The sequence below is a fragment of the Phaenicophaeus curvirostris genome, chromosome 15, assembly GCF_032191515.1.
Source record: "Phaenicophaeus curvirostris isolate KB17595 chromosome 15, BPBGC_Pcur_1.0, whole genome shotgun sequence".
In the NCBI taxonomy this organism is placed as follows: domain Eukaryota; kingdom Metazoa; phylum Chordata; class Aves; order Cuculiformes; family Cuculidae; genus Phaenicophaeus; species Phaenicophaeus curvirostris.
The window spans coordinates 1,248,371-1,276,204 of NC_091406.1; the positions used below are offsets into that span (position 1 = coordinate 1,248,371).

A 27,834-nucleotide genomic window follows, 5' to 3' on the forward strand; every position below is an offset into this window, starting at 1 on the left:
TTGCTCTTCTCTGGACTCGCTCCAGAGCCTCAACATCCTTCTTGTGCTGAGGGGCCCAGAACTGAACACAGGATTCGAGGAGTGGTCTCACCAGTGCCGAGTCCAGAGGGAGAAGAACCTCCCTGGACCTGCTGGTCACATCACACCTCCCTCTGGTGAACATTTCACACCGCGGTGCCAGCCTTCACCCATCTCGTGTGTCCTGGCCCGTGGCGCTGTGCATCTCAGCACCAGCTGTCGAAACTTCCATAGCTGAACTGGGGAGACTCCTTGTGGGAGGAGAAAAACCAGGTTCCACTGAGCCTCCAGCAAACGTGTCTGTGTGCCCCCCATCCAGCTGCCAAAAGTTCCTCCTCCCCGTCCCTTCCCCAGGCTGGCTGTGCAGCCTGGAGAGTCCCCGGCAGGATTGGTCCTGCTACACAGGCACCTCTTGCCCACAGCACAGGAACGTCTAACGAGTTTTATTCACACAAAGATCCAATTTAAGCAACCAAAAACACCATGAGAGCATCCAATCCTCCCACCATGAAAGGCAATGATACGATCGCATGATACTCACGTGCATGGGAATAGGTGAGATGGGGTGTCACAGCCCAGATGTGCCTTTTCTGCCTTCCTCCTGCCCATGCAGAGGGAAGTCCTGCTGCCCCTGAGCTCGCAGAACCAGGCTGCCCTCCTCCACCAGCATCCTTCGATTCAAATCCAGAAAGAAAGACATAACTGAGATAAACCCAGTCAGCCTGTTAGTGCTAAGCCTGTGGTGCCAGAGGCAGCGGGATGTCCCCATGGACCTGGCCCCAGGGCAGCAACGAGCAGGATGAGTGCACAGCTCTGGCTCCCACACATCGTGCAGGGGGACTCCCGGCAGCCCCCAGCTACCCAGTCTCCTCCAGGCACTGGTGGGATGCGCACGGCCAGCACAGGGAGGATGCCGAGCACTGCGTGAGGTCAGGCCTCACATCAGTTTCTGTCAAGGCGGCTGCAAGCTGCAATCATGTTTTTATTTATTTATTTCCCATCACATTCCCAACAGGCTGTTTCTGGGGGGAACAGGCAGAAAGAGTGCAAACAGGGCTGGGGAGACTTGGACTCTGCAGCTGTGCCGAGTCCCTGCAGGACTCGTGGGGTCACAGCCTGTTTGCCATCGTCCTCTGACAGCTCAGGAGCAAAGCCACCCACAGAAAAGGCTTTGCAGCAAGAGAGAGCAAGAGCAGGGAAGCACACAGTGAACAGGAGCCGGCAGCAGGGTTTAACCCCATCCCACAGGCAGGCAGGCAGAGGTCCTGGAAGTCCTCTGGGTGGTGGGGGAGGCAGGCTGGATTAAATCCCTGTCTTTCACCTGGGCTGGAGTCCAGCCCCAAAATAGCAGTCCAAAAACAAGGTCACATGAGAGGAAAAAAATAGCCAGGCGAAGGATTATCCATAGTTCCTTGTCCTCCGTGGGTGCAGAGCGGTGGCCGGTGCTGCCAGCCGCGGTGCCGCTCCGGTCCCTGTGCCCGTGGTGCCACCGGCCGATGCCAGCTTCGTCCCCGGACCCGGCACAGCCCCGATGCCTGCGCCCGTCTGAGACGTGCTGCCAGTCTCCAGAGCCTCCCGTGAGTGCTGCGAGGGCGTGTGGGCGCGCGTCGCTCCGTGAGCCACCTGCCCCAGAGGAGCGGGGCGAGGGTGACCCCAGGAGGGCTGGCAGCTCCTGGCTGTCCCCACGGTGCTGCTGCCACCATCACCCAGCCCTGTGCACCCTGATCCGACAGGTGAGCACCTCCTCCTGCATCCCCAGTGCCCCCCCACCCCGGGCACAGCATCCTGGCACAGCATCCTGGTGGATCTGCAGCCTCGGAAGGGCTTTACAACCCCTTCCCAAATGGTCCACAATGCGTGTTCCTGGTTCCTGAACTCCTGCCCAAGTTTGTGGGTTCAGCTGTGGAACAACTGGGTTTCTTTTAACTCCCTCTGGGCTCGGAGGCAGGGAGCTGGCAGGGAGGCAGGAGGGGAGGACAATCCCTTTGATCACTGTTCGCAGTGACTGAGCAGCACTGGCCACGCTGTTTCAACAGCACAGCTCTAAGAAGAGGGATGAAACCAAAGCCTGCAACCTGGGGCATCTCATGTGTCTCAGTTTGGACCAGACTTGCAGAAAGTTATGTGTAAATCATCTCTGCTGTGTGATCGTGGATTGAGGGAAGGGGACGGGGCACTGCCTGTGTGGGGCTGGGGGCCGCACAGAGAGGACCGCCCAGTGCTTCCCCTATGGGCAATTCTCTGTGCTCCCCAACAACCCCAAGAAGTGAATGCAACTTATGGGATTTGTGGGACTCAGCCCAGGAGACTTACAGACTTTCAAGCCAGCGGGGTGAGAAGGTTCCTCAGCTCAGGCAGGAGCAGGAACATGGAAAGCCATCCCGAGAGCCTGGCAGGTAACACAGGTGCCTGCTGCAAGTGGAGGTTCCCAGGCAGGGCTGGGCTGGGCATGGCAGGAGGAGGCAGAGCTGGCTGCGATCCCCATCCTCGCAGCTCTTGGTGCAGAGCAACACAGCAGCAGGACCCACCGCGGCATCATCGGCATCTGGGCTTTGGCCAAGGTGCTTCTCAGCTCAGGGTCTCTGTACTCCTCTTTCCAGTGAGCAGCGCAGGACCCCGCTGCTGAAGCGAGGGTTTGCTCTGTGTCTGTGCGGCACTGCTGGCTCCGTCCCGGGGACAGCAGAAAGGAGACAAGGCTACATCTGGCAGGATGCCGGCAGCAGCCTGTGCCCCGCACAGCGTCAGAGCTGCCAAATGCCAACCGCAACAGGGCTGTGAGGAGAGCCAGGCAAGCGGCGAGGGCTGGGGTGAGGGGAGGGGGCGCAGTCTGCTGCAGCTCCAAAGCAAGGGGGATGTTCCCTTGCGTGAGAAAATGGGGCCACGTTTCCTAATCTTCCTCACAACCCCAATGCCCTTCATCCAGGAAAGCCGGAGCCACAGCCAGGGTCAGGCTTTTTTTGAGATGCAGAAACGTCTGGCTATAGCTTTCTTATTTTTTTCTTTCTATTTTCAACTTGTGGCCAAAATACCAAGAGGAAATGTCATGTGGGCTTGTGTAAACTCAAACAAAAATAGAATATCGAGATGCTAGGAATGCCCAGAGTCCACCTGTACCGCCATCCCCACTAGCTGCTGTTATCTGTGGTCAACTGGAATATGAGTCTATCAAAGCATCTGGACTCAGAGCACCTTGAGTGTGGAGTGGTTGTTCCACATGAGCAGGGACTAAAAAGCTGTTATTCTGAGTGAACCTTAGATAACGCAGCTTAAATACCACACGAAAGCACCCGTGGAAGCAGGCCAAGCTGTGAAGTCATCGCACTTGCTTCCCTAACGCTGCAGCCAGCGAACACGCAGGGCACAGCCTGTGCCCTCCGAGCCCCCCATCGCCTCCCCGTGTGCCCACTGCAGCCTCTCCCCACGAGCCCACCCCTGCCTCCCCACGAGAACGCTGCTGTCTCCCCCTGAGCCCATCACAGCTTCTCCTCAAGCCCACCACAGCCTCCTCTCCTGAGCATGCTGTTGACCCCTGCAAGCCCACCGCTGGCTCCCCAGCGAGGCCAAGGTGCTGTCGCAGAGCCCAGCTGCAGAGCCACCACCAGCTCCACCCTGGCAGAGATGCAGCCACGTTCTATCAGGCTCTCCAGAGCACTTTGGCTTTTGAGGCCAAGCTCTCCGCAGCCGAAGCTCAGTGCCAGCGTGGATGTGCCCACTGGACACCCACAGCAGCCACCTGAGGAGGGCAGAGACCCATCCACACTGCCCGAGAGCTGGGAATGGGGGGATTTATTGCATGCCAAGGGGAGGGCAGAGCCCCATCCCTGCTGCCCCAGAGCTGGGGAACCGGGGGATTTATCGCCTTGCCACGAGGGCACCGAAACAACTGGTGGTGACACAAAGCAGCCTGGCTCACAGGGGTGGGAAGGAGAAAAGCGAGTGGAAGAAACACTGATTTTGGGGCAGACAGGCTCGGGATGGGAGGCTCAGCCCCAGAGCCCTCCCGCTGGGCTGGGCAGCGCCGCTCCCCATCCCCATCCATCCCCATCCCACCCCGGTCCCCCCGCCCGCAGGTGCCCGGCCCCTCTCCTCGCCGCCCCCTTCCCCGCCGCCCCGAGACGCGGCTTTGCGGCAGCAGCTCGGCTTCCATCCCCGATTTCGTTCCTTTTCTGCCCTCGCTCGACTCGGCGGAGCCGCAACCGGGAGGAGCGCAGCCCGCGGTAGGAGCGGGGCGGGCGGCGGGGGGGACCGGGCCGGGGAGGCTGAAACCGAGCCCGGGGGAGGCAGAAACAGAGCCCCGGGGAGGCAGGAGGGGACCGAGCCCGGGGGATGCAGGAGGGGACCGAGCCCGGGGGATGCAGGAGGGGACCGAGCCCGGGAGATGCAGGAGGGAACCGAGCCCGGGGGATGCAGGAGGAGACCGAGCCCGGGGGATGCAGGAGGAGACCGAGCCCGGGGGATGCAGGAGGAGACCGAGCCCCGGGTAGGCAGGAGGGGACCGAGCCCGGGGGATGCAGGAGGGGACCGAGCCCGGGGGATGCAGGGGGTGATGGAGCCCTGGGGATGCAGGGACCAAGCCCTGCGGATGCAGGAGGTGGGACCGAGCCCGGGGGATGCAGGAGGAGACCGAGCCCCGGGTAGGCAGGAGGGGACCGAGCCCCGGGTAGGCAGGAGGGGACCGAGCCCGGGGGATGCAGGAGGGACCGAGCCCGGGGGATGCAGGGGGTGATGGAGCCCTGGGGATGCAGGGACCAAGCCCTGCGGATGCAGGAGGTGGGACCGAGCCCGGGGGATGCAGGAGGTGGGACCGAGCCCGGGGGATGCAGGAGGAGACCGAGCCCGGGGGATGCAGGAGGAGACCGAGCCCCGGGTAGGCAGGAGGGGACCGAGCCCGGGGGATGCAGGAGGGACCGAGCCCGGGGGATGCAGGGGGTGATGGAGCCCTGGGGATGCAGGGACCAAGCCCTGCGGATGCAGGAGGTGGGACCGAGCCCCCCAGGTGTCCCACACCTGCTCTGCCAGCCCCTCACTTCCCCACGGGATCCTCTCACCCACAGGAGCCAGACAGGGGGATTTAGGATTCCAGGGGTGCTGCTCCCCACCTCACTTGGCCAAAAAGCCCAAACCTGCAAGCGGCTGCAGGCTGCTCCCACCAGCAGAGGAAGGCTGCAATAAACACGAATCCCAATTGCAATCTCAAAATCACTGCAAATTAACCTGAAGCTTTGGGCAGAAGCCTGGAGCAGAATTTGAACTGGAATATATATTAAAAAAAACAACATTTTAAATTGCAAAACACAGTATTTGGACTATTAAAAGAAAAACAAATAGGAGGTTTGTTGAAGTGACACAGCACTGTAAAACGGTACAGGTTTTGATGCAAAAAAAAAAAAAGTTTCCTTCAAAAAACAAGTCCTTGGGCCCACTCTGGCCAGACTCATTAGTCCTTCTGAAAAATATATTTTGACTTGCATAAGATTTTCTAAGTTCAGATCTTACTAGAAGGAATGGTGCGTAGCCTCCTCCTCCTGCTCTGCAGCCAGGGCTCCCAGGGCTGTTCCCGTGTCCCCAGGTCCCTGCGGCATCTGCGATGGGTGGTTTCGGTCAGCAGGGAGGGATCAGGATCCAGGGTGGGAAGTGCTGGTGAAGGAGATAGGAAGAAAATTATTAGAAGGAATGGTTGAACAAGACAAGACGGAAGCAAAGTGGGTTAAATTAGTTTGGTATGACTTGCCTGGGTTCCTGTCCAGACACCCAGCAGCCCCCAGCTCCGAGCTGGCTCAGCACCCCATGTCGGGCATGCGCTCCCTTGCTGGCCACAGGCTTCAGAGCTTGAGCATGGGCTGCAACTCATGTGGCCCAGGGTGCTGCTGCCACATCAAACGTGCCTTGGGGGTCTCGCGCATGACCCCCGTCTCCAGCCCTGCCCATCACTCCGAGGTACCAGTGACCCCAGTACATCCCTGGGGGTGGCTGCCATGGCCATCCTGGTGGGAGCGTCCCCTCACCACCTCCCTGCACCCAGGATGCACCCTGCTCTGGTGAAAGATGCACGTGAGCACCCCGGTGTCACCCCTGTCCTCTCTGCAGGCCGGGAGATGGGCTGTGAGCGATGGTACCGGGAAGCCCAGGCACCTCTCAACCCTTGCGGCAATTGCCTCAGAGCGTGCAGGACACGTACGGGAAGATCTGCACAAACAGGGGTCTAAAGTTTAATCAGTTCCTAAGAGCAGGACCCGGCTCAGTGGTGATAAAGCAGCACAATGTGCAATTGTTCTCCCTGCAGCACCAGGTCAGCCCCGCTTCCTCTGGCCGCTGGAGTGACCGCTCCGAGCACGCAGGGTGAGCGGGAACACGCACTTTGGATTAGGGCTGGAGAAAGTTTGGGTCCACTGAGATCTCCAGCCAGACCCAGAACTTTGCGAGCCCTTTGGATAAACTTTCCTTCCCAGCTCCACCCCAGCCCAGGGAATAGATTTTCCCTCCCATGCTCCCCAAATGACTTTGGCCTTTCTCCCACTCCTCAGACCTTGATCTTCCTCCCAACCGAGGCAGCTTATCTCGCAGCTGGCTAGGGCTCCTTCCACTTCATTCCCATCAGCCGCACAGCTCGGCTCCTGCCTGTTGCGCCTCGAACCAAAGCCCCGCGGTGCCCAGGGCCCCCGTCCCCCGGCTCAGAGGTGCCAGGGAGCTGTTAGCTCTGTGTCCTGCGCCTGCTCCATCAGGGATTTCCCTTTCCTACATGGCCCAAACCAGCCAGGACACGCTGGGAGGTGGAAGGGGAGCAAGGGGACGTGTGGCCCCGAGGACTCGGCCAAACACGGCACCTGCGCCTGCCCAGCCGGGGCAATCACAGCTTGTGGCAATTTGTCTTTATATTTGGCACCTTTGGTTTGGCTTTGATAGCAGCGAGCAGCTCAGAGCAAGGTTGTACTGAGGAGCTAGGGCTCAGCCGTGAGGCCTGTAAGGAGAAAAGCCACAGTGGTTTTATTCCAGTCTCTTTCTGCGTAGTCCAATGATGCGCTCATAAAAGAGACCTAAACCAGAATTTCAAACACCTTCTTTTGTTTTCTCCTCTGTTGCCAAATCAGAAATGAAAAATATAACCAAGCTCAGCACTTGGGAAGGACCTTTCCCACTCCTCTGCTCTCCCAGCTTCTCCTCCTCACCTGGGCTGTGTCTGCCTGTTGCAGGGAAAATTCCCAGCATCATTTTGGAGTGATGCCCCATCCCGGCAGCGACCGGCATCCCTCCTGCTGGGTGCAGGTTCCACCGGGTGCTGGACGTGGCCATTAATTAGGGCTGGAGCTCACCCAAACCGCAGATGCTTCCATCCACATTTGTGTGAGCCACCGTCTCAGGGAGGAGGCACGAAGAAAGAGTTTTTAAGAGCCATGGCAATCCTGAACCAGAAGCACACACATTCCATCAGGAAATAAGCCTGGCTTTAGGGTACTCATTAGAGAAAGGTGTAGATTTTAAACGAGGAAGCCCTCACCAATTTTTATATTAATGGATAATAATCATTAGCTGGTGATTGTGTCAGTCCTGAACTCCGCTGCGTGTGGATCCCTGGCCACGGGAGGCTCTGTCTTTGCAGGGCTCCGTCCACCCTTAGGGCACCCACAGCCCCCCTCACGAGGAGGTTTGCTGTGGGTGACGCTCACAAGGGCACCGGGGCAGCCCACACACCCTCAGCATCCCCTCACCTGCCTGCACCCTCCTCCCCTCGGCACCCACAAGGATGGGGGGTTATTTCTTACTCACTTGGTCAGGCGCTGGTCAGCCTGGCTCTCACCCTTGAGTCTTTTTTTGGCTGCAAATATTTGCCTCAACCCACCAAACCTGCAGGGCTGGAGGGTGCTGGGCAACTTTCCTTGCACAGGACAGATTGTCTGCTGCTTGTTTGCCACGAGAAGCGGCCGTGTGTGTCTCTGGGGCGAGGAGTGGTGTTTGCTGCCTGTCTGGCCAGCCCAGCACGGCCAGCGGTGCCCAGCAGACCAGGGTCCATCCATTTTCAGGTGCTTGGCAAAGGCTTTGACGGCTGATGTGTGCCTGTGGAGCTGGTGGTGCACGCGTGCTGGGGAGCAGCTGTAACGTCCCACAGGCTCCAAAAGAGACCATTGCCTGGCCCTGGATACAGGCTGGCGGTTTGCTCACTTACGTAGTGGATAGGGATTGGACTCAATGACCTCAAAGGCCTTTTCCAACCAAACAATTCTATGATTCTGTATGAGAGACCCTCCTGGGGCCAGCTGACCCTCCCCGGGTGTGCTGGAGATGCAGGTCCCTGCAGGATGGCAAGAACTATCCTTGAACCCCAGCTCTCCTACAAACAGTGATTTAGGAGGAAGAGGAGTGAAGCAGACCTTCTCCACCACACACAGCTTCAAAATTAACTGCAAGAACCCCTTTAAAAGAGCCAGATAAACCATGATTCATCATTTTTTCTTTACCCTTACCAGAACAGTGGACTTACGTGCACTGGTACAATTCAGATCACCTTTTCTAAGCCCAGACCTCAAGTCTCTGACCCTCAGACTCCCAGCACCCAAACGGCTGGTGTCACTTTCTGCAGCCCCAGCAGCAAACACCACCACAGTTGGTGCAAACCCCTGCTGTGCTCGGGCTGCCAGCAGTGGCAGAGCCCTGGGCTCCTGCCTGGGGAGGGGACAGTCGTTTCACTCCCCTGGGAGCAGCAGAGCTCAAGCGGCTCTGTCAGCACGAGTACAGCACCAAGGAACAGCGAGGGGCACGGGTGCTCACAGCCACATCCCCACATGCTGCTGGCTGGAAGGAGAGAGGGATGAGGAAATGAATGCATGGGAGCACATATGTATTACAGAAACTCCTATTAGCTTTTGGCTTTGCTTAGCAGGAAATAAGATTATCAAAGGAGAGCTGCTGCCTCTTGGAGCCTGGCACCGATTCAGGCTGCAATCCATCACGAGAGGCGTGGGAGCCGAGAAGAGCTGCAGGAAGGTGCCTGGCAATGCCTTGACCCCTGGAGGTTCCGGGGCAGTTCCCGTCACTGTGGGGGTAGCAGCCTCACCCTGTATTGTTTAAACACCAGTTTGGGGTGATTGCACAGTGACCTCTTGAAATACAGCTGGGTCTGCCTTCATCTGGCTTCTCCCCTGCAGGAGCAGCACCTTTGTCTCCAGAACCACAGGAACGCCAAGTACATTCACCCATTGCCTTAAACAACTCCATTTTAATCATCCGTAATTTCATAACCCTCAAATCACAGGAGTTTCGGCGAGCTGGAGGTACCCCTTTCTAAATCAGAAATGAGAGGTTGCCCTGCCCCTTGCTGCTGCCCGGCACAGCTGCCCTGGGCACCGATCCTCCCCCCCTCGAGCGCCACGGGCAGCGCCTCGTCACGGGGACACTTGGAGCAATCCCACACACACAATTTCTGCTGCGGCAGAACGGAGAGCGATTAGCATTTGGGCTGGAGGCCCTGCGGGGTTTGACTTTCAAACTGCTCACAATAGATATCTCTTTGCAGAATTTGTTGAAAACCAGTTCAGCAGGAGACAGAGGGATTATTGCTCTATCACAGCATCCCTGTCCCGGCGTGCAGTAATGAATGCAGTAATCCTCCCTCTCCCCATTTGTCAAAGAAGATGCCTGACTCAGTGGTTCTCAGTTACAGCACTTACTATTTTTTACCTTGTTTCCAGCATCATTGTCTGTTGTTCTAATGCTGTTGGAGAACGAAAGCAGGTGCTGAGGTCTTGCAGAGCAGGTTCAGAAGCAATCGGCGACTTGCAGGTTTTATACACTCTAAAGGTGGCAAATGTAGCGTGTTTAACACGTCAGGGCAGCTCTGCCCTCCCGAGGGATGCCGGGGTCAGAGGCAGCAAGGGATTCAGCCAGGGGAGGAGGCAGAGCACCCAGCATCCAAAGGTAACAGAAGTCTGGCTGCCACACACCTTGCTTCTCATAGAATCATAGAATCATAGAATAACCAGGTTGGAAGAGACCCACCGGATCATCGAGTCCAACCATTCAACCATTCTTGCTCTAAACCCTTGCTCACTCACTAAGGCAAACAGGGTAACAAAAGTGCTGCATTTTCCCAGCCCTTAGAAGTGGCAGATAGAAGCTGCCGTGGGGCTCGGGGAGTGCCACGGTTAATATTGAATGCCTTTCAAGAGTAGCTGATACACAGCCAGCGCTAAATGCGATTCTATTAACCCCAACACAACATCTTAACATGTGTTCACAGTCCTGCTTAAAGCCTAACCTTTATTTTAATACGGCAACAGACCCCACCCTTCTGGGTCTTGCCCAACTCAAAAGTGAGTTCAGAAAAGCCCCCTCTCCCCTTCTGTTTGTACTTTCACAAACCCCTGGGTCAAACCCTTCCCAGGATGAGCCGAAGGCACTTCAAAACGAATGAAATCACCCCAGAAAACTGCATCCTCCAGAGAGATGTCAGCAGAGGCAGAAAATAAAAATGAGAGGAGAGCAGAGGGGGAAAAAGTGATTAAAGCAATCTAGTGACCAAAATAACACTGCACACAGGGTCGCTTACTGATGTAAACAAGGCAGTTATTCCAGAAAGCTGGAAACCTGAGGAGCATAGGACGGAATCCATCAGACAAAGTGAGAGAGTCTGAAGCTCCCCACGGCCACACAGCATCACTCCACCACCCACAGCCGGGCTGTAAAGCACAGGGCATTAATTATGGTCACTGAGCAATCCCATCTCCCTCCTTCCAGCCCAGGTGCAGAAGCTGCCAATCTCTGCGTGGCCACAGAGCTCCCTGCTACCGCTCACCCCACCGCGGGGTGCAGCAAACCTGCTTGGTTGGAAAAGTCACGCAGAGCCGCTACACCCTGCAACCTGGCACAGCCCCCCTGCAGCCGCAGAGCCCCTCACCGGGCTGCCTGCTCCCCACATATCGCCTCACCACAGCTCACGCTGCCCCTGCATCCCAAACCCAGTCCCTCACCCAAGGAGACCAAGCAGGCTGCCTGGGGATGGACCAAGCAGACATCTCGCAGACAGCATCTCCAGCCCTGAGGCATCCGTGCCAGACAGCCCCTCTGCACAAACACCAGGAAAGAGGCAGAAAAGGGCTTTCCACAGAAGGGCTTTGCAGGCTGGAGGAGCCGGGCTGGTTTCTGTGCCGCAGGGTGCCAGCCCCAGACCTGGCTCCGTGCCACCGACTCACAGGGTGACATCCAAAATCCTGTTGTCCCCTTCAGACTCATTTCTGGAGCGGTGGTGTCTTCTCTGAGCTGTCCTCCCGGAGATTTGCACTTTGCCCACAACGGTCTAGACACACAGTTCATAAATGACTTGCGGCTTTCTCGTGCTCATAAAGTCTGTCCTTGCTCTTAACTTAGATCTATGCTTCAAGAGTTGAAATCTGAGTGTCAGCCTTGACCTCAGGTCTTTTCTTCCCTCATCTCTGGAGTCAGTAAATCCTGTCTTTCCTCCCAACAAGCCCTGTGAGCACTCACCCATGCAGGGACCTTATTTCTGCAGAAACCTGAGCTCACAGGCAGCGCCTCCCAAAGCAGCTCTCACTGCTGCTCCTTGCATGCCACCACCAGAGACCATGGCTGGACGGCTTCTCCTGCAGAGAAGTCACCCCGAGATGGAGCTCATGGCCCATGCACGGTGCACAGTTGGCTGGTGGCCCGTGCAAGGTGCATGGTTGCCCCTACAGGCTCACACGCAGCATCCCCAGCCCAGGGTCTGCAGGCAGGCAGCTTGCCCAGCCTGCAAGCCAAGCGTCCAGACAGGGTCACCCTCATTTGCTCAGGGTAGCCCCTAAACTGCCCGCTGAGCCTGTCTGACCTGTGCTTGGGTCACAGAGAACACGAGCAGAACCCCGAGCGAGTGGCTCTGCTCTTTGCTCTCATCCCGGGCTGTCTGGGCGGACAGGAGGGGGAGATCTTTACCATGACAAATCCAGTCCACGCACCAGAAGATGAACTCCAGACACAAGCTGTTTGCTTAAACCAGAAGCACTTTACACGCTGTAAACCCCCCTGAAAATGATGCCAATCACCAGAGTTCAGTGCCAGCCAGTCTGGCTGCTTTCTGCACCCCTTCCCTGCCACACGCTGCCCGGGGCAGTCGCTCACACGTGGCTGTGTGCACAGGGAACCTCCTGCATCCCTGCACTGTCCAAGCAGGACATGGACCACGCTGTCCCCTCTGCAGGTTTCCAGACCTGTTCCCATAGCTGTGGCCTGGCAGCTCCCAAAGTTGCCCTGCCTTTCACCTGCTCTAATTATTTTTTACCCCAAAGAGGTTGCTCATTAATTCTCTTCATGTCTGCACACCCTCATGGGGCATCTTTATGTTGTACAGAAAAATTCTACTCAATTGGGTGCATTTTCCACTGAAATTTCCATCTCCTTTTATATCAGAGTTTCAATGGCTGGTCAATTCTTGGACATAAAATACAAGTATTCAGCATCAAGTGAAAAACCCTCCCTTCCTCTTCCTTACTACTCCCTTTGTGGTGGGCTCTTCTAAAAAGCTTCCACCTGATGGGAAGCGGCACCCGTGCCCAGGCACTGTCACCGTGCCACAGGGATGGCAACGCTCACACCCCGTGAGTTGCGAGGCTGCCTTCTTTATCTCAAAGTTTTTTGGTTTAGTGTGTTTTTTCCACTGAGATGCTCCAGAGCATCTTTCCTCCTCCCGCCATCACTTAGCATCCTCGCTGCACCCCCGTGGGCCAGCCTGACCCCGCGGCTCTCCCCACAGACACCGGGCACGACAAACATCCGCGTGTCTCCAGGCTTCCCACTCGGGAGCTGGAAATAAACCGCGTGGGTGTCACGGCCAGCCCGCTGCCAAGCGCTCCGCTACAGCGGCTGAGTCCTGGCAGGTAGTTCAAATTGCAGACTCCTCTCCTGTGACGAGCCTTTTACAGTGGTTTGTTGTTTACGGAGATGAGAAATGGTAGAAGAGCCTTCAAACAAATATCGCCCTGCCTCTGAGGTGCTGTTAGGGAAGCCTGTGGCGGCGGCCGAGGCAGGGCACTGTTTTCCTTGGAGCGGCGCAGGGGCAGCTGCCTGACACGCAGCCTGCGGTCGTGCCGCCTTCTTCACCGACGGCACAGGAAGAAAAAATTGGTGCCCACCTCTTCACAGACACAGGTGCCTCAGAAATACCCCTGTCTGGGACAGAGAGGACCAGAATTAAGGCTGCACCTTCTACCAAGGTCTAGCATGTCCCAGCCTGTGATTCATGCTCCCTTTTAGGCTGGGAATGAGGATGACCAAGGGACAGCCCAGTGTCTGTGATGCCCAGAGCCACCCACCACCTTCAGCTCTGAGAACCCCCCTTTTGCCTGAAGATCATGGGTCTACTTGCTCTGGCTCTACAGACAGCAGGAGGTGGGGAAGCACAGCTTTTCTCACTAGTTTACTCCAGTGGCTGCTTATCCACAGCTAATTATTCTAGTTTTTTCTGCTGCCCGTCTCATCTGTACTTTACAAGATTCAGCTTTGAGCTTGTCTTACTCTGATCTTACATTTGAAACCCTCCCTGCATGCCCTTGTGCACTGGATTTTCATGCTGTAAGGCATTTTCTCCAGCCCTAAAGTCATGTAGATAAGAAAATTATTATTTATTGAGGGATTTTCCTGGTAACAGCAATTATTATCTCAAGCTTTTTTTGCAGCATTAAGGTATTGAGCAACAGAATGAGCAGGAAAACACAGCCCAGGCTGCTTACTCAGGCAGCTCAGAGGAAAAAACAGGCATTAGCATCCATAGCTGCCAGGTAAATAGCTGCTAAATGTAAAATAAGATATTGAGCAGCAGAATTAAGAACTGAATCCTTCCAGGATTCTAACTTAGCAAGACAAAGTCTATGCTCCTTATACAGATCTTACAGAATGAGCATAATTAACACCCTACGCACTTTGAGCTCAGTAAATCACTGTTGAGCTTATGGCAAACCCAGAAACCAAGTAATTTTCCTTGGAACAACTGAGACCGAGACGACGCTGGAGGAAGTTTGATTTCTGAGGGATGATACGTCTGCTGATGGTTAACCACGAGGATGGATGTGGGGTTTCACTTGGCCTGGAGAGGAAACCCTCAATTCCAACATCCTCTGCTGCTTTGGGGAACGACATGGTACAAAGTCTGAACCCAAACTCAAATCCCAGATTGGAAGCCAGAGCCAGCCCTTGACTGAGCTTGGCCACCCTTCAGAGGTCCAGCTGCAGGAAGCGTTGCAGCTGACACTATCTGAAAATCCCTGCTTTTCCTTCTTAATTCAAGCCTCAGGCCTTATTAGTAACAGCACACAGAGTGTGGACCCCTCGGAGAGCTGAGAGGGCTCGTGGCTGAGAGAGGGAGAGCAAGAGGAGCAGCGACCAGGCACGTACCTGAAACACAGACCTCGGCAGGACATTTTGCTTGGGATGGGACAGGGATCAGCAGGGACTTGTACAACAGGAGAGTAAGAGCAGCCCCTTGGCGTAAGAGCGTTGCGTAGAGTGACATTTCAGGACTAGAATCTGTCACCTGGGGTCAGCCACTGGTTTTAGCTGGCAGAGCAAGCAGCCTTGTGTCGGCATCTCCTTTACCACAACACTGCAAGAGACAGAGAAGAGAGGAGAGCTGGAGGAAAGCACCCTTGGTCAGAGCAGTAAAACAAAGCTGAGAGAAGCCTGCCCACGGCTGGCACTGCCGCCTGTCCATCCGTCTGTCCGTCCGTGGGTGTGTGGGCAGGAGCCGGCGGCCGTGGGGCAGCCACACCTGCAGCGCGAGCCCGGGCGCTCCGGCTTTGTGGTCTGGCATCTGGCCCAGGGTCCAGCGCAGACGCTGGGGTGGGTGGCAGTGGGGACAGTGGCATTTGCCAGCTTGTGAAGTGTCACCCAGCTTAACCTCCCTGCCTGTCAGGAACCGGGCAGCGGGTCCTGAGCAGGATATGGATGAGGTGCCCGCTGCAGGGACCCCCCGGGACCTGGAGCTGCCAGGCAGGAGCTGGAGGAAGAGATGCTACCTTGCCCACCCATCACCACGCTGGGGCACGCTGAGTGACCCCTGCCCAGAAGGGTTTCCTGCATCAGCACAGAACATTTCAGCCTACAACAACCGATCAGGTTTTACAGCATCCCTTGTGGTTTCCACTCCCTCCACACAATTTGCCCCCGGGAAGCAGAGCAGGGAGACCCATGGAGCAGAGGCACACACAGCCCTGCTCTCAACCACCCCCTGCCCAGCAGCAAACACCCAAGATAAGGTACCTGCTCCCATGCGTCACACCTGGGCCCTCCGTCTGCAGCCTTGGCAGTCCAGAGCTCTTCAGGTCCCAGAGACAAGACCACGAGGACGGTCTAATTCGTGGCACGTGTTAGTGGCTGCTCTCAGCCACTTCCACATGTTGACGTGTCTCAGTGAGCAGGAGTGAGGTGCTGGGGGCAGCGCTGCAGTGTAACAGAAGGACAGGGCTTCACCTTGATCCCATCATGAGCCTGCAAGGGGGAAAGGGCATTGTAAAAGGCAGGCAGCACATGCCACCTCCTCAAGGGAAGGGAAAGCCCTTGGTGTTACTCTGTTAATTGCCTTTTGTAATTCGGATGCCTGTTGCAGCACTACTGAAGCAGCAAGGGTAGAGGTGAAGCAGACACTCCTGGCTGTCACCTCCTGCCAGCACCAGCGCAGCAGCCACAGCCGGGCTCTGGCAGCCCAACCCTGGACCCACGGTCCCAGCTCAGCCCCTGGTCCCTAGGGAAGAGCTGCAGCTCCAGTGCTGCGTGTGCTGCGATGGAACTACCTGCCCATGCTAGACAGACCAGCCTCATCAATGAACGCAGTAAATGGTGTCTTAAAATAGAGATGATCTCTGCCTGGGGAGGGAAGGAGCCAGGGACCATCCTCCACCCCATCCTTTGCTGGAGAAAATCTTGTGTGATCCTCCATCCACCGTGTTCTTTCCACACAGTAGGTCCCACGCATCTGGCTTGCACTGGGAGTTGGCACTTAAACCCCCACAGGAACTGATGAGATTTGCTCCTGCAGCCAGCAGAGCTCATGTACACGTGCATGGTCTGAGCCTGAACCCAGACAGGACGCTCGGGACAAGACCTTCCTGGCAAACCTCCTGCTCTGGGGCTGGATTGACTCCTGGAGCTGGAACTGTAATTAAGTTAATCACCAGATTGCAGAAGGCCATGGGTGGGGAGGTGGGAGAGGCTGGAAGGTAATTAGAAAGTGGATCACCACTTTGTTTTCCCATCTCCCCACGGATGCCACCAGTTTGCTGAGTTGCTGTACTGGACGTCCCAGCTTGAACAAGAAGCTGGGATATCCCATCCCCAAAGCCACCCTGGAGTCACGTGCACCAGCCATAGCGCAGCTGGGATCTCTTTCCCTTCCTCCTAGGCAGGATGCAGCCTTCTCTGAATCTGTCTCTACCACGATGCTCCTGGTGGATACCATCAGCCTGTTTTTCAGCAAAGAACTCACTCACTCTTGCCATTAGCGTTACCCACCCAGTAAACTGCTACAAGAGTCACATTTACACTACTTTCCCTGCCACAAATCCAGTGTGACCTGACTGGAATGCCCGTGTTTTCTGGTGGAGAGCAGGAGATGAGGACAACAGGCATTAGTTGAATTAATTTCTGCAGTTTGGGTCACACTTTATACCACACAGTCCACTTGCAAAGGGTAAAATCTGACTGATAAATATTTCATTAGACAGTTAATCACATTGCTAGAGATAAAATCACTTTGCCATAAACACTGACTGGAAACAAGCCAGTGCACTCCGCTGATGTGCACTAAATTATCGATTACATATTTAACACTTGCTTTGTCTAATCATTTATCAAGTCCTTCTAAGAGGATGCATAGTCCAAGGAATTCGAGCTGTGCCTTGCCCTGCCCTTCGGAGGGAATCATAGAATCATAGAATAACCAGGTTGGAAGAGACCCACCGGATCATCGAGTCCAACTGTTCCCGTCAATCACTAACCCATGTCCCACAGCACCTTGTCTACCCGTCCCTTAAACCCCTCCAGGGAAGGGGACTCAACCCCCTCCCTGGGCAGCCTCTGCCAGGGACCAATGACCCTTTCTGGGAAAAGTTTTTTCCTAATGTCCAGCCTGAACCTCCCCGGCGGAGCTTGAGGCCATTCCCTCTTGTCCTGTCCCCTGTCCCTTGGGAGAAGAGCCCAGCTCCCTCCTCTCCACAACCTCCTTTCAGGTAGTTGTAGAGAGCAATGAGGTCTCCCCTCAGCCTCCTCTTCTCCAGCCTAAACAGGGCACAGGGTGCATCAGGAATCCCTCAGGACAGGCAATGGTAGGAGGGAAGCCAGGGTCTGAGTTCCCTAAAAACGATCTACCTGCTGTAACTGCTTTCCATCCCATACGGAGCATCTGAACTGCCTGGGAAGTGACCGCTCTGTCCCGGTGGGAATGGGTAAAGAGCCCATCAGGAGGCGATGCTGCCTGATCACTGCTGAGTCACAGACCCTGGAATAAACCCAATTTCTGCTTTAAAGGAGAAAATAATGCTGTCCAAAGTGAACCCAACCACAGTTTCCACTGAACTCACCAGAGTCCCATTCAGGAGACACCGAGCTCATGAACTGAAGTCAGACCAAACCTTAAAAGACTCCTGGGTCTAGCTGGCTTCTCGCCTGCTTGGAGTTCTTGGGATGATCTTTATCTGATCAGCTAGGTGACAACTGGGATGAACTGCCCTTTTCATCACGGCTTCCACACTTGTTCTGAAGGGGTGCTTACAAGAGGCCAGACACAACAGTTCTTTCCAATCCTATATAAAGGATTGCATCCAAAGCCAACGACAATTTTAATGTATTCAAGTCAACCTCCAGTCTTGCTTTAAACCATGCTAGGTGAGATATTTCTGATTTCCACTGTGTAATAGCCAAGTATTTTATACTTAAGGAAGAAAAATCCAGCCTTACCTTGGCTGGTCACCTTGCAGCTTCAGGGACAACCTGTGGAACAGATTTGGGCATCAGACATTGTGATGAGGCTGTGCTGACCATTCAGCTGCAGGCATCGCGCTGGTTCCCACCGACCTCTGGTGCAACGTGCTTTCATAACCATGCAAAATTGCTGCAACCCATCTCAGGAAAATGGATCTATTCAAGCAAGTCAGGAGGAGTCTAAAGAAAAGGAGTGGAAAGGAAGTGCTGGAGAGATGGACAGGAAAGAAAAACAGCAGAGAAACTTAGCAATGTGATAAGGGACTCCAACTCCCCACAGTCCCCCACCACTCTGGTCTGGGTACCCCCGTGCTCCCTGATCCAGAGCCCCTCCCCAGCTTTCCTGGAGCCCTGTTCTGCACTGGAAGGGCCCCAGACCCTTCTCTTCTCCAGGCTGAACAACCCCAACTCCTCAGCCTGTCCCCATACAGGAGCTGCTCCAGCCCTCGGATCATCTCCGTGGCCTCCTCCAGGCTCTGACAGAGCCACGTCCAAGTTGCCAAACTCTAATCACCACCTTTGTAATGCCAGCAAAGGGAAGAACAATGCTATCTAATGATGTCTGTGCTGATTTTAAAAGAGGGAAGGAGCAGGACCTCACTCCTTTTCCACAGGCCCCAGCTGCACTGTTATTTCGGATCTCACACAGAGTTCTCCTGTTATTGGCAACATAAGCGGCCCTCGATGTTCAGACTCGGATGCTTGCAGAGTTTGGGATTTCACATCAAAGCTGCTGGTTTGGCTGCTGCAGCAGAGGCGGTCAGCGATAAACTTTGGAACTGACCCCAAACTTCTCAGAATTTCACAGCTATTCCGGTCCCATGCTGGGCTCATCTCTCCTTGCTGCTGCAAGGAACACGCATCACAGTGCTCCAGCCACCAAAGCTCAGTAGGAGTTGGCTGAAATGAACATAGGGGCTTGACTCCACTTTTAAGTCCTTTTTTTTTTTTTCTCTTTAGAAAGCTGGTTTTGATCTTTCGGGTTTCCGATATCTCTTTCCACAGCTGAGGAAGAAAAGCTGGGTGCCCTTGAGCTCTGGCAGGACCCTGTGGTCTCTGTACCTGCAGATGGAGCTGGGGCCACCCCAGTGCAGATGCCCCGATGCAGCTCCCGGGGAAGATGCCGTGCATTTGCACCACTGCTTTTCTCTTAGGCAACACAGCACGGGAAAGCTACAGGAGTGAAGTGGGTGAGCGTGTTACGCAGAGGTAGGAGGAAGGATGAGAGCACAAACACAGCCGGTCTTGGACAAACACTCTCCAGCTTGAGCTCCAACTTACTGTCCTGCTGTGACCAGCGGTGTCAACTGCTCGGAAGCAGCTGTCCTCCTCTTGCAGCAGGCTCCTCTTGGAACACTTTCCTTTCTCCATGGGGCACCAAATAACTGCTGGAGTGTGGTGTCTCTCAGCTTAGTGTCTTGGAGAGAGTTTTCTGTTCTGCTTTGAGCTATTTAATCATTTTGTTGGGCTTCCACCCAAAGAAATAAGGCCCTTTATGTTGTCTTTGGTTCAGGTTCTCTCTCTCACTCTTGCTTTCAATTCCCATAAAAAACTAACATGTTCCTGCCAAAAGCATAAAAGTAGGGCTGTGAGCGGCAGTGTGCGTAAAGTACCGACTCAATGGTCATAAAAGTATGAGAACAGTGATCGTATTGAGCAAGGATAGACAATGGGAGTGGAAAATAGTGTTCATTCAGCTTCTCTTGTGGGGTCAAAGAGAAGAACCAAATTCCAGTGCAGAACAGCATTATCGGGGCTGATAAGGGAACAGTTGGCAGGCGTTGGTCCAGCAAGCGGGACTCTCCAAACAAGCTGAAAATGGATCTGGAGAAAGGGCAGTGGGGAAAAGCTTTAAATAATTTGTCCCTGCATTTTGACTCCGCATTCAGGTATCGCCTGAGCGATTCCGTACCTCCAGCTGCAGCAGAACACGGGCTGGCAGTCGAGGAGAAGAGAGAAGCTGTTGTGAGCCAACAGTTGCCAGAAGGAACGGGGATGGCAGGGGATATTTTCTTTCTTCATGGCCGTGTTTTCCAGTCCTAGGAAATCTCGCTGTTCTGACAGACCCAAGGGGACACATCTGAGAGTAAGGGTTGCAGCCTCTCTCCTAGAACCAGAGCTGGTTGCAACGGCTGGGCGTGTTTTCAGCCCCAGCCATGAAGTCTTTCTTTCCAAAGTTTCCACTTTTAGCAACCCTACTTGTGGACATTTTGTCTGCTGCAGGCTTTTGGGATCCACTCAAAGCTGTAGTTCCCCCACCTTCCAGCTGCATTTGCAAATTTAAATACCTAAGAGTTTAGGGCTGAATGTTTAGAGATTGCGTGTGTGTGTTTGCATCGCAAAGAGTCACAGTCAATACCTCCCAGGCCACTCTTTAAGCACCACAGCAAACCCACCCTGTGCAATGCTGGCTCCATCCTAATGCCCCAGTAGCACAACTCAGTGCCAAGCAGACATTTTTACAATCTATAAATAGAGAAAGATATATAAACAGTGACTATATAATACTTCCCGTAATATAGCTATGGGAACACATTACATTTAAAGCCATTTCCTGTATCTACATTTATACCATGCCCTGTCTTTTGCTGTTCTCTCATGAGATGGTGCGTGTTGCTCCTGAGCAGCTGGTAGCGCTCCATGCCCCGTTCTGCATCAGCCAAAGCTTTGCCTTTCCCTTTAACCACTTCTATTGAGACGCCAGGGAGCACAAACATGGTTTAGCCAAGACTCGGAGTTCCCTTTTTCCATGGGATGCATCAGCATATGGGTCAACTTTCTGCTTCCCGTCCAACCTCCTGCCCCCCTTGCCTCCCACAGCACCTGACGTGTTCTGGACTGTAGCGTGTGCGCCTTGGCCAGGTGAGGTGTCCCGTGCCAAGGGATGAGGTAACGTTTGCTCTCTGGTGCACAGTTCGTGTCGCAATACCTACTCAGAATCGCGTTTGGAAGTTATAATAGCAGAGAGGGTCATTAACCTGGGCTCCCTTCCTGCCTCCTGTGGGTTCCAATCAGACGCTGGGTGGTTTTCAACCTTTGTTTTTCAGGGTATAATTTTAGTACGCACGTCAATAGAAAGCAGAAAGAAAACAGAATCTGCAATGATAAAATTAAAAGGACAGTGTCCCCGCCGCACAGCAAGGAGACAACCCCACACACCTCCCACGCCAAGGAGCATCACCTCTGGGGCTGTGTCACCACCGGGGCTATCGGCCACGCTGTGAATCACCTGCCCCGCAGCCAGGCTGGGGACCAGCCAGGGACCACCGGGCTCCCTCCCCTCCCTTTAAATCCTGGCAGCAGCAGCGTGTGCCAAGCACTCGGTGCCGCCGGCCCTGCCATCCCCCACCACATCTCTTGCAGCCCGGGCACCGGGAGAGGCTGAGCGATGGCTGAAGGGGAGATCACCACCTTCACCGCCCTGACCGAGAAGTTCAACCTCCCTCCTGGGAACTACAAGAAACCCAAACTCCTCTATTGCAGCAACGGGGGCCACTTCTTACGGATCCTCCCAGATGGCAAAGTGGATGGCACCAGGGACCGAAGCGACCAGCACAGTAAGCAAACCCAATAGGGCTTCTTGGCCCTCCTCTTTGCTCCTAGGGTTTTATCAGCCAGGAAAGGGGGAGCTGGAGACGATGGGCTTTCTACCAGGTTCTTTTTCCTCCTGGTGGCAAGACACCTTTCCAGGAGTCAGCACACCCCTCAAACACCTGAATAGCCTGGACGCAGAGCCCAGGGCAGCACGATATGTGCGCTATTTCACACCTGCAAAAGCATTAAATCTGAAACTGGTCATCAACTCTAATGACAGGCAGGTAGACTATGAAGGACCAAGGTGCAAATTGCAGCACAGCCGGCTTAGGTAGTAAGCTGGCAGCTGGAATAAAAGGCTGAGAAGCAGCCTCGCATCCTACACACTCACAGCCATCACACCTAACTGTAGGGCATCTATGCATTTACTCTGGGTGAGCCAACCGTGGGCTGTGCAAAGGCACATCCTCGCACGTGAAGTCAGCAGCTGGAGTGGGAGGTTGAGCCCAGACTCCTCTACGCACAGAACAGATTTTAGCTGTATGCTCTGCATACAGCATCCTCTTGCCTTTGGGGAACTTCCCACGCCCCTCATGCAACAAATTAAGTGCCTGCAGGATGCAAATGCCCAGTAAAGGCAAGAATCAGCTCAGAGAGAGTTTTATTGTGGCTTACAGCTTTAGAAATGCACTCATGTTACCATTCACTTTTTTAATGAAAATAAGTATAGCTTCCTGTACCCTGCAGCAGTTACAATACATTTTGTGTGTCACAAAGATTTCAGAGGCCACCAGAGCTGCCATCCACAGCCAGGTCTCCTCTTGCCCATCCCTGCTCCCCGCGGGTGGTGCTGCCAGCAGCTCCAGCCCATGGGACTTCGGGGACCTGCTCATGCAGATCCCAACACTCTCCCCCTTTGCACATCCCACTGCCTTTGCAGGAGCATGTTCCTTCTCCATAATCAGCACAAAAGTTTACCCTCAGAAGCTGGCAGTTTTGTAACTGCTGCTATAAAGTGCCGCAGATTGGCTGGCGGAGGGCAAGATGGCCTCAAGCTCCACCAGGGGAGATTTAGGCTGGACATTAGGAAAAAATTTTTCACAGAAAGGGTCACTGGTCCCTGGCAGAGGCTGCTCAGGGAGGGGGTTGAGTCCCCTTCCCTGGAGGGGTTTAAGGCACGGGTGGACGAGGCGCTGAGGGACATGGGTTAGTGATTGATGGGAATGGTTGGACTCGATGATCCGGTGGGTCTCTTCCAACCTGGTGATTCTATGATTTAGTGTCAAAAATTAATGCTCTTATCCTGTGCCGCAAGGAAAGGTGCATGTTTGTCCTGCTCAGTGGCTGTCTGTGTCACCGAAGACATGGGGAGGCGTTTCCCTGCCAGCATCTCACAGAAGCAGAGCTGAGCCGTGCTGCTGAGCCTCTCTTGCCTTGAGTGAGCCATGTAAAGCTGTCAGACCAGAGCCGAGTTCCTCACCCTGACACCAAGAAGCTCCTCGGCTCTCCCTGCTGAGTCCAGCCAGACCACCAGTAGGGACCAGGGGGCTGCACAGAGCAAACCCGCAGAAAACCACTCAGACAGAAGAGAAAAGGGCTGTGTAAGGACAAAACCACAAAACCCAAGGAATCGGCTGGGGAGCTTTAACCTTGCAGGGCTCTTACACTTCCAAAATGCTTGAGAGGGTTTTTTAAGCCGATGGCTGAAGAGAGCTGGCCGGGCAGCGCAGTGAAGCTCCCTGCGGGCTCTGCGGGCAGCGGGGCCAAGCTCTGCCCCACCGAAACCAGAGAAACCGGAGCTCTCGGTTCTGGACAGAAACCTCCTGGCACACCATATTCTGAACATTTACTGGAATACAACTGGGACCTGCCAGGCTCCAAGCTGGTTAGAAAGAAAGGCTGGGAGGAGCCAAGTCTGCCTTACAAATGCTAAGAAAAACACTTTTGTTTTTTTAAGCCGCAAGAGTAGATGTGGCATTCTCCCCTCTAAACTTAACCTCCCTTCTTGCCGTATTTTTTTTTCAATGCAAGGCAGTTTATAGAGGAGTTTTAATTACAAACACCGTTACCACTCCACCTGTGCGGCACACGGCAGCACTAGGATGAGCTCACACAGCAAGGGCCAGCACCTCCAGCCTGGAATAAACCAGGCACACAACCTTTCACAACCCCCTGCAAGAGGCAGGGGAGGACATTAGCCCAAAGGATCTGCAGAAGACAGCAGGGGGCTCACAGGACCCATGAGGTGGCAGCTGCAGAGGCAGAAAGAACTCAACAGGCATCTCTGCAACACTTTGCCTGAGCTGAGATTTTGCTGGAGACAGAAGGGGGATGCCAAGATGCCCGCGTGCCCTGGGGAGCTCAGCACAGGTTTGCGGACCCAGCAGCAAGGTGACATCTCCTGGGACATGGGGTACTAACGAGGGCACCAGTGTCCAGCCCCTGCATCCCAGCCTCGAGTCAACCACCTCATGGTACGGGTGCCACACAGAGCTCAGCCTTTTTGCCCTGACAAAGCAAGCCTGGCACCTTGTAGAGAGCATTTCCCCATTGCCCACGGGTCCCCACGGCCGCACGGTGCACACAGGGAGCAGCGCGGGAGGTGCTCCTGCACGTGGCACCCGCTGCACCCAGCACCTCGCACCTTGCCGGCTGCTGGCCTGGGGCCGCGTGTTTGGAAACCTCTGCCAGAAAGGAACCTCCTATAAATGACCTCGTAAACTTGGATATCCCAATGTACAAATATTTACAGAGGAAACTCCAGGGCGGGCTGTGTGCCAGCAAAGCAGCCCTGCCGGCGAGGTACCCTGCCCGCAGTCCTGCCTCTGAGCCTGGCAAACACCGGAGCCGCTCAGCACCGCTCCCCGGAGCACGACGGGAGCAGCCTGGCCCACGACCTCCACTGTGGGATGCTGCCTACACAGACCTGGGGATGACAGCAGGGAGAGAGGCCCCTGTGGAGGGACGAGACCCACAAACCCCCACGGCTCATCAGGGCTCCAGCAGCGCAGCCGTGTTAGAGCCCACATCGGTGCCTTGCAAACCGCCTGTGCCCACGCGCATTTTGTTCCAGACGGATAGCAAGAATTCGTATTTTTATCTTAAATCACCTCGCCAGGTGCAAGCCTCAACATCAGGGGGGATCTCTAAGGAGAACAGAAGAAGTCACGCACCCAGCACCCTTGTTGTCCAGCCCTCCGTAAGGATTCCCTCACTGCATCCCTTGCTGCTGTGCGCAGGCATCTTGGGCTTATGCCGTGAAATGAAAACAAAACATACCAGGACATTGCAGACCCTCAAGGATGAAGCCCATGCTTGTTTCCACAAACGGTCTCATTTCTCTGTCTCTTCCCATTATTTAATGGAAGGAAATATCTGTACAGACCTGTAAAAAACACAACAAGTGGTGCATGAGCTCCTTCCTCTGGACCTGCCCTTCTCCCTCCATCTGCAGCCGGAGACCTTAACGGCCCCACCAGCAGCTGGAAGGCCCCCCTGTCCCCTCTCAGGTCTTGGTTTAATACCAAATTCACATGAGCACTGCAAACCAGGACAATTTCAGATGTGGTTCATGGCTACCTCTGGATGGTTTTTAGGATGAAGATCAGCCCATTCTGTTTCTCCACCACCCACCCACGACACGCTGGATAACACCAGCCGCAGCTCACTGCTGATCGGATGCTTTGGATCAGGGGGTTGCAATGCAGGCATCTGATGTCTGACCATCCCCGGTTGAGCTCTCGAAATACTTCTTCATATGTCACTCCTTCAGTGTCTTGTCAAAACCACATGAGAAAATTGTAAATTAGAGCCAGAATTAAAACCCCAATCTCCTGTGTCCCATTCCAGTGTCTTAACCAAACAGCTGCCCTTCCTTTGATGTAAAATAAGGAAAAAATTGGTCTTTGGTTCCCAAAACACGGCTGTGGGGTTTCTTTGAAGGAGAGGGTACAAGGACACTCTTATTACATGCTGTACTGTTTCTTATAAACTCGTTATAAGCCAGGCTTCGGAACAAAAACACCCCGCTAGCTTTCCTAGCAGCTCGGACGTTATCGCTGACAGCCTTTATTTTTTCCCTTTCCTTATTTTCCCTTCACTTTCTTGTTGTTGTTGTTTTATTTTTCCTTTCAGTCCAGCTCCAGCTGAGTGCGGAAAGCGTGGGAGAGGTGTATATAAAGAGCACCAAGTCTGGGCAGTACCTGGCGATGGACACCAACGGGCTGCTCTACGGCTCGGTAAGTGGGAGGTTATGTGGGACCAGACACGGAGAGGGTTTGAGGTTTGCAGAAATCTCGTAGCTCTGAGTAATGCAAACCGCAAGCAACAATTAGCCTCTGTTTGTTATTTTGGGAGCTGGACGGCCAACTCTCCATCCGGCTTTATTTTGGGGGAAATAAATAAGTAATCAAATAACACCATTTACCGCCCTGCCTCAAACGCTCGGCGGATATTGTATTTCATATCTGGAGCAGCAGCTGGTTCACATCCCCTCGGCAGCTGCCAGCTCCGCGAGTGGGGCCACGGGGGGGACCCCAGCAGTGCAGGGCGGGTGCACCCCCAGCCCGGCTCTCCCCTCCCCGGCAGCTCGCCTTGCCCTCGCCTCGCCCTCGCCTCTGCCACGGATTTGTGAGGCAGTGCTGCAAGACAGAGCAGCCCCAGGAATGGCCACAGACACCGAGCAAAGACAGCCCTGCTTTTTCCTCTGCATCCTGCTCACACCAACCCTGTGCTGGAGGAGCAGTAGCATCCACAACATCCCAGTCTGAGTGGGATCAAGCAAGGCAGGAGCTTAACCCCCTGTGCCCAGGGCTGTAGGGCACCGAGTCACCAAAAATAATCTGGTCTTTGAGAACAATCCCATTTATAGCAAAGTGTGCGACACGTAATCCCAGTCACAGGCTACTTAGCCTCACCACAGGGCTGATTTGTGCTCAAGCTCTGACTCACAGTGGCCGCAACACAGGTGCCAGCGCAGGAGGCAGCACCAGGACTGGCTCTCGGAGCACAGGGCCAGGCTCTGGTACTGCCAAATAAAACACCCAAGTCATGGACAAGTGACTGCAGAGCAGCCCAGGGACTAAGTGAAAGCTACTTACCTCCATGCTTTAAATATGAAGATCTCAGAGGTGGGTCTGGATACCATCTGAGCCACGGAGTGCCCGGGCGTTAGGAACACTCATCCTCCTCCTGGCAGCATCACCCTATCTCACCATCATTACCCGGGTCTCTCTTTCAGCAGTTACTGGGTGAGGAATGCCTGTTCCTTGAAAGAATCGAAGAAAACCATTACAACACATACACCTCCAAAAAGCACGCAGATAAGAACTGGTTTGTGGGTCTGAAGAAGAACGGGAGCAGCAAGCTGGGGCCACGGACTCACTATGGCCAGAAGGCGATCCTCTTCCTCCCGCTGCCCGTCTCAGCTGACTAAGCCCCATCCCAGGAGCTCAGAGATGACCTGGACCCCAAAACCTAGCTGCTGCCTCCTCCTTTTCCCTCGCGCTCTCTCTTTTTGGCTAGTATGACAGCGCCAAACGTTAGGGCTCCGAGCTTTAGGTGAAGGCTTTCCCAAAAATAGACAAAGTAGAGCTCCTTTGCTCTGTGTGAAGCTTTGCAGAGGTGAGGGGGAAAGCCCCAACACCCTAAGGTCCATCGGCACCCGCGCCTTCCCTGCCCTCTGCAACGTGGGGCAGCTCGAGCTATGACCACCCTGCAGCTCCCGGGGACACACAGAGAATTGTCCCAGGCAGGTACCTAGGGACGTGGCCAAGGGCACCCCAAGGACACCCCAAATACAAGAGGAACGCACGCTTTTACTGTCCCTGGTCCATCTAAGGCAAAATATCCCAGGATACTCTGCATTAACGTATTTACTCACCCAAGTACGTAGCTTCTAATATGCCCTTCAAGCAGTTTCAGACTGCACCACCAGTCAAGTTACTGAGTGCCAGCCTGGTTAAATGCTCGCAAACACCCTCGGCATATTAAACTAAAGTAGCATCAGCCAAAACTCCAAGCTCTAGGCACCTTAACCTCCCTTACAACAGGAATATTGCTGTATTTCATGCTAGTATCTGCCGTATGTTATTTGTATTTATTTATTAAGTAAATCTGCCTCTTCTACACTCTGTTCTTAAGTAATTCTGGGCACCAATGCCCCTTGATGTTGTTCCAAGGAGGGAGAGTCTGGGGCCTGGTGTTAGGGAGCGATGGTGCAGCAGGCGTGGGCTGCATCACTCCCCATCCTCTGGGGGTGCCTCTGCACTCCTTACTGTTTCTGCAATTATAACAACAATTTTGCAATTCTAGTGAATTGCAGGGGGGCGG

The 27,834-nt window shown here is 54.6% G+C and overlaps 2 protein-coding genes and 1 long non-coding RNA gene across 7 annotated transcripts in view; 2 read left to right on the top strand and 1 right to left on the bottom strand.

Moving 5' to 3' along the window:
• Positions 1-27,834, top strand: part of PDLIM4 (PDZ and LIM domain 4) — a 445,004-nt gene that overhangs the window by 92,829 nt on the left and 324,341 nt on the right. The window lies entirely within an intron of this gene.
• FGF1 (fibroblast growth factor 1) lies at positions 1,459-27,632 on the top strand. 5 transcript variants are annotated; one of them, XM_069869469.1, is made up of 4 exons: positions 1,459-1,595; positions 21,334-21,527; positions 25,639-25,742; positions 26,744-27,632. In XM_069869469.1, exons 2-4 carry the CDS (start codon positions 21,359-21,361, stop codon positions 26,936-26,938), a joined length of 468 nt encoding a protein of 155 aa, XP_069725570.1. In that variant the 5' UTR covers positions 1,459-1,595; positions 21,334-21,358; the 3' UTR covers positions 26,939-27,632. The 5 variants fall into 5 exon arrangements, with proteins under 5 accessions (XP_069725570.1, XP_069725568.1, XP_069725572.1 ...); XM_069869467.1 differs by lacking the exon at positions 1,459-1,595 and adding an exon at positions 4,125-4,235; XM_069869471.1 differs by lacking the exon at positions 1,459-1,595 and adding an exon at positions 4,125-4,235 and having other exon boundaries at positions 26,747-27,632.
• Positions 12,435-26,812, bottom strand: LOC138727192 (uncharacterized). The gene is made up of 7 exons (XR_011338534.1): positions 26,604-26,812; positions 25,084-25,279; positions 24,784-24,889; positions 17,947-17,979; positions 15,256-15,483; positions 14,392-14,599; positions 12,435-13,170 (listed from the first exon to the last, which is right to left on the bottom strand). It is a non-coding gene; the product is annotated as an uncharacterized lncRNA (long non-coding RNA).

Excerpts from the sequence above, each read along its gene's own strand:
- FGF1 (XM_069869469.1), top strand. The coding sequence starts at position 21,359 with ATGGCTGAAGGGGAGATCACCACCTTCACCGCCCTGACCGAGAAGTTC. Across the intron at positions 21,528-25,638 it reads GGACCGAAGCGACCAGCACA|TCCAGCTCCAGCTGAGTGCG; the intron begins GTAAGCAAACCC and ends TTTTCCTTTCAG. Across the intron at positions 25,743-26,743 it reads ACGGGCTGCTCTACGGCTCG|CAGTTACTGGGTGAGGAATG; the intron begins GTAAGTGGGAGG and ends TCTCTCTTTCAG.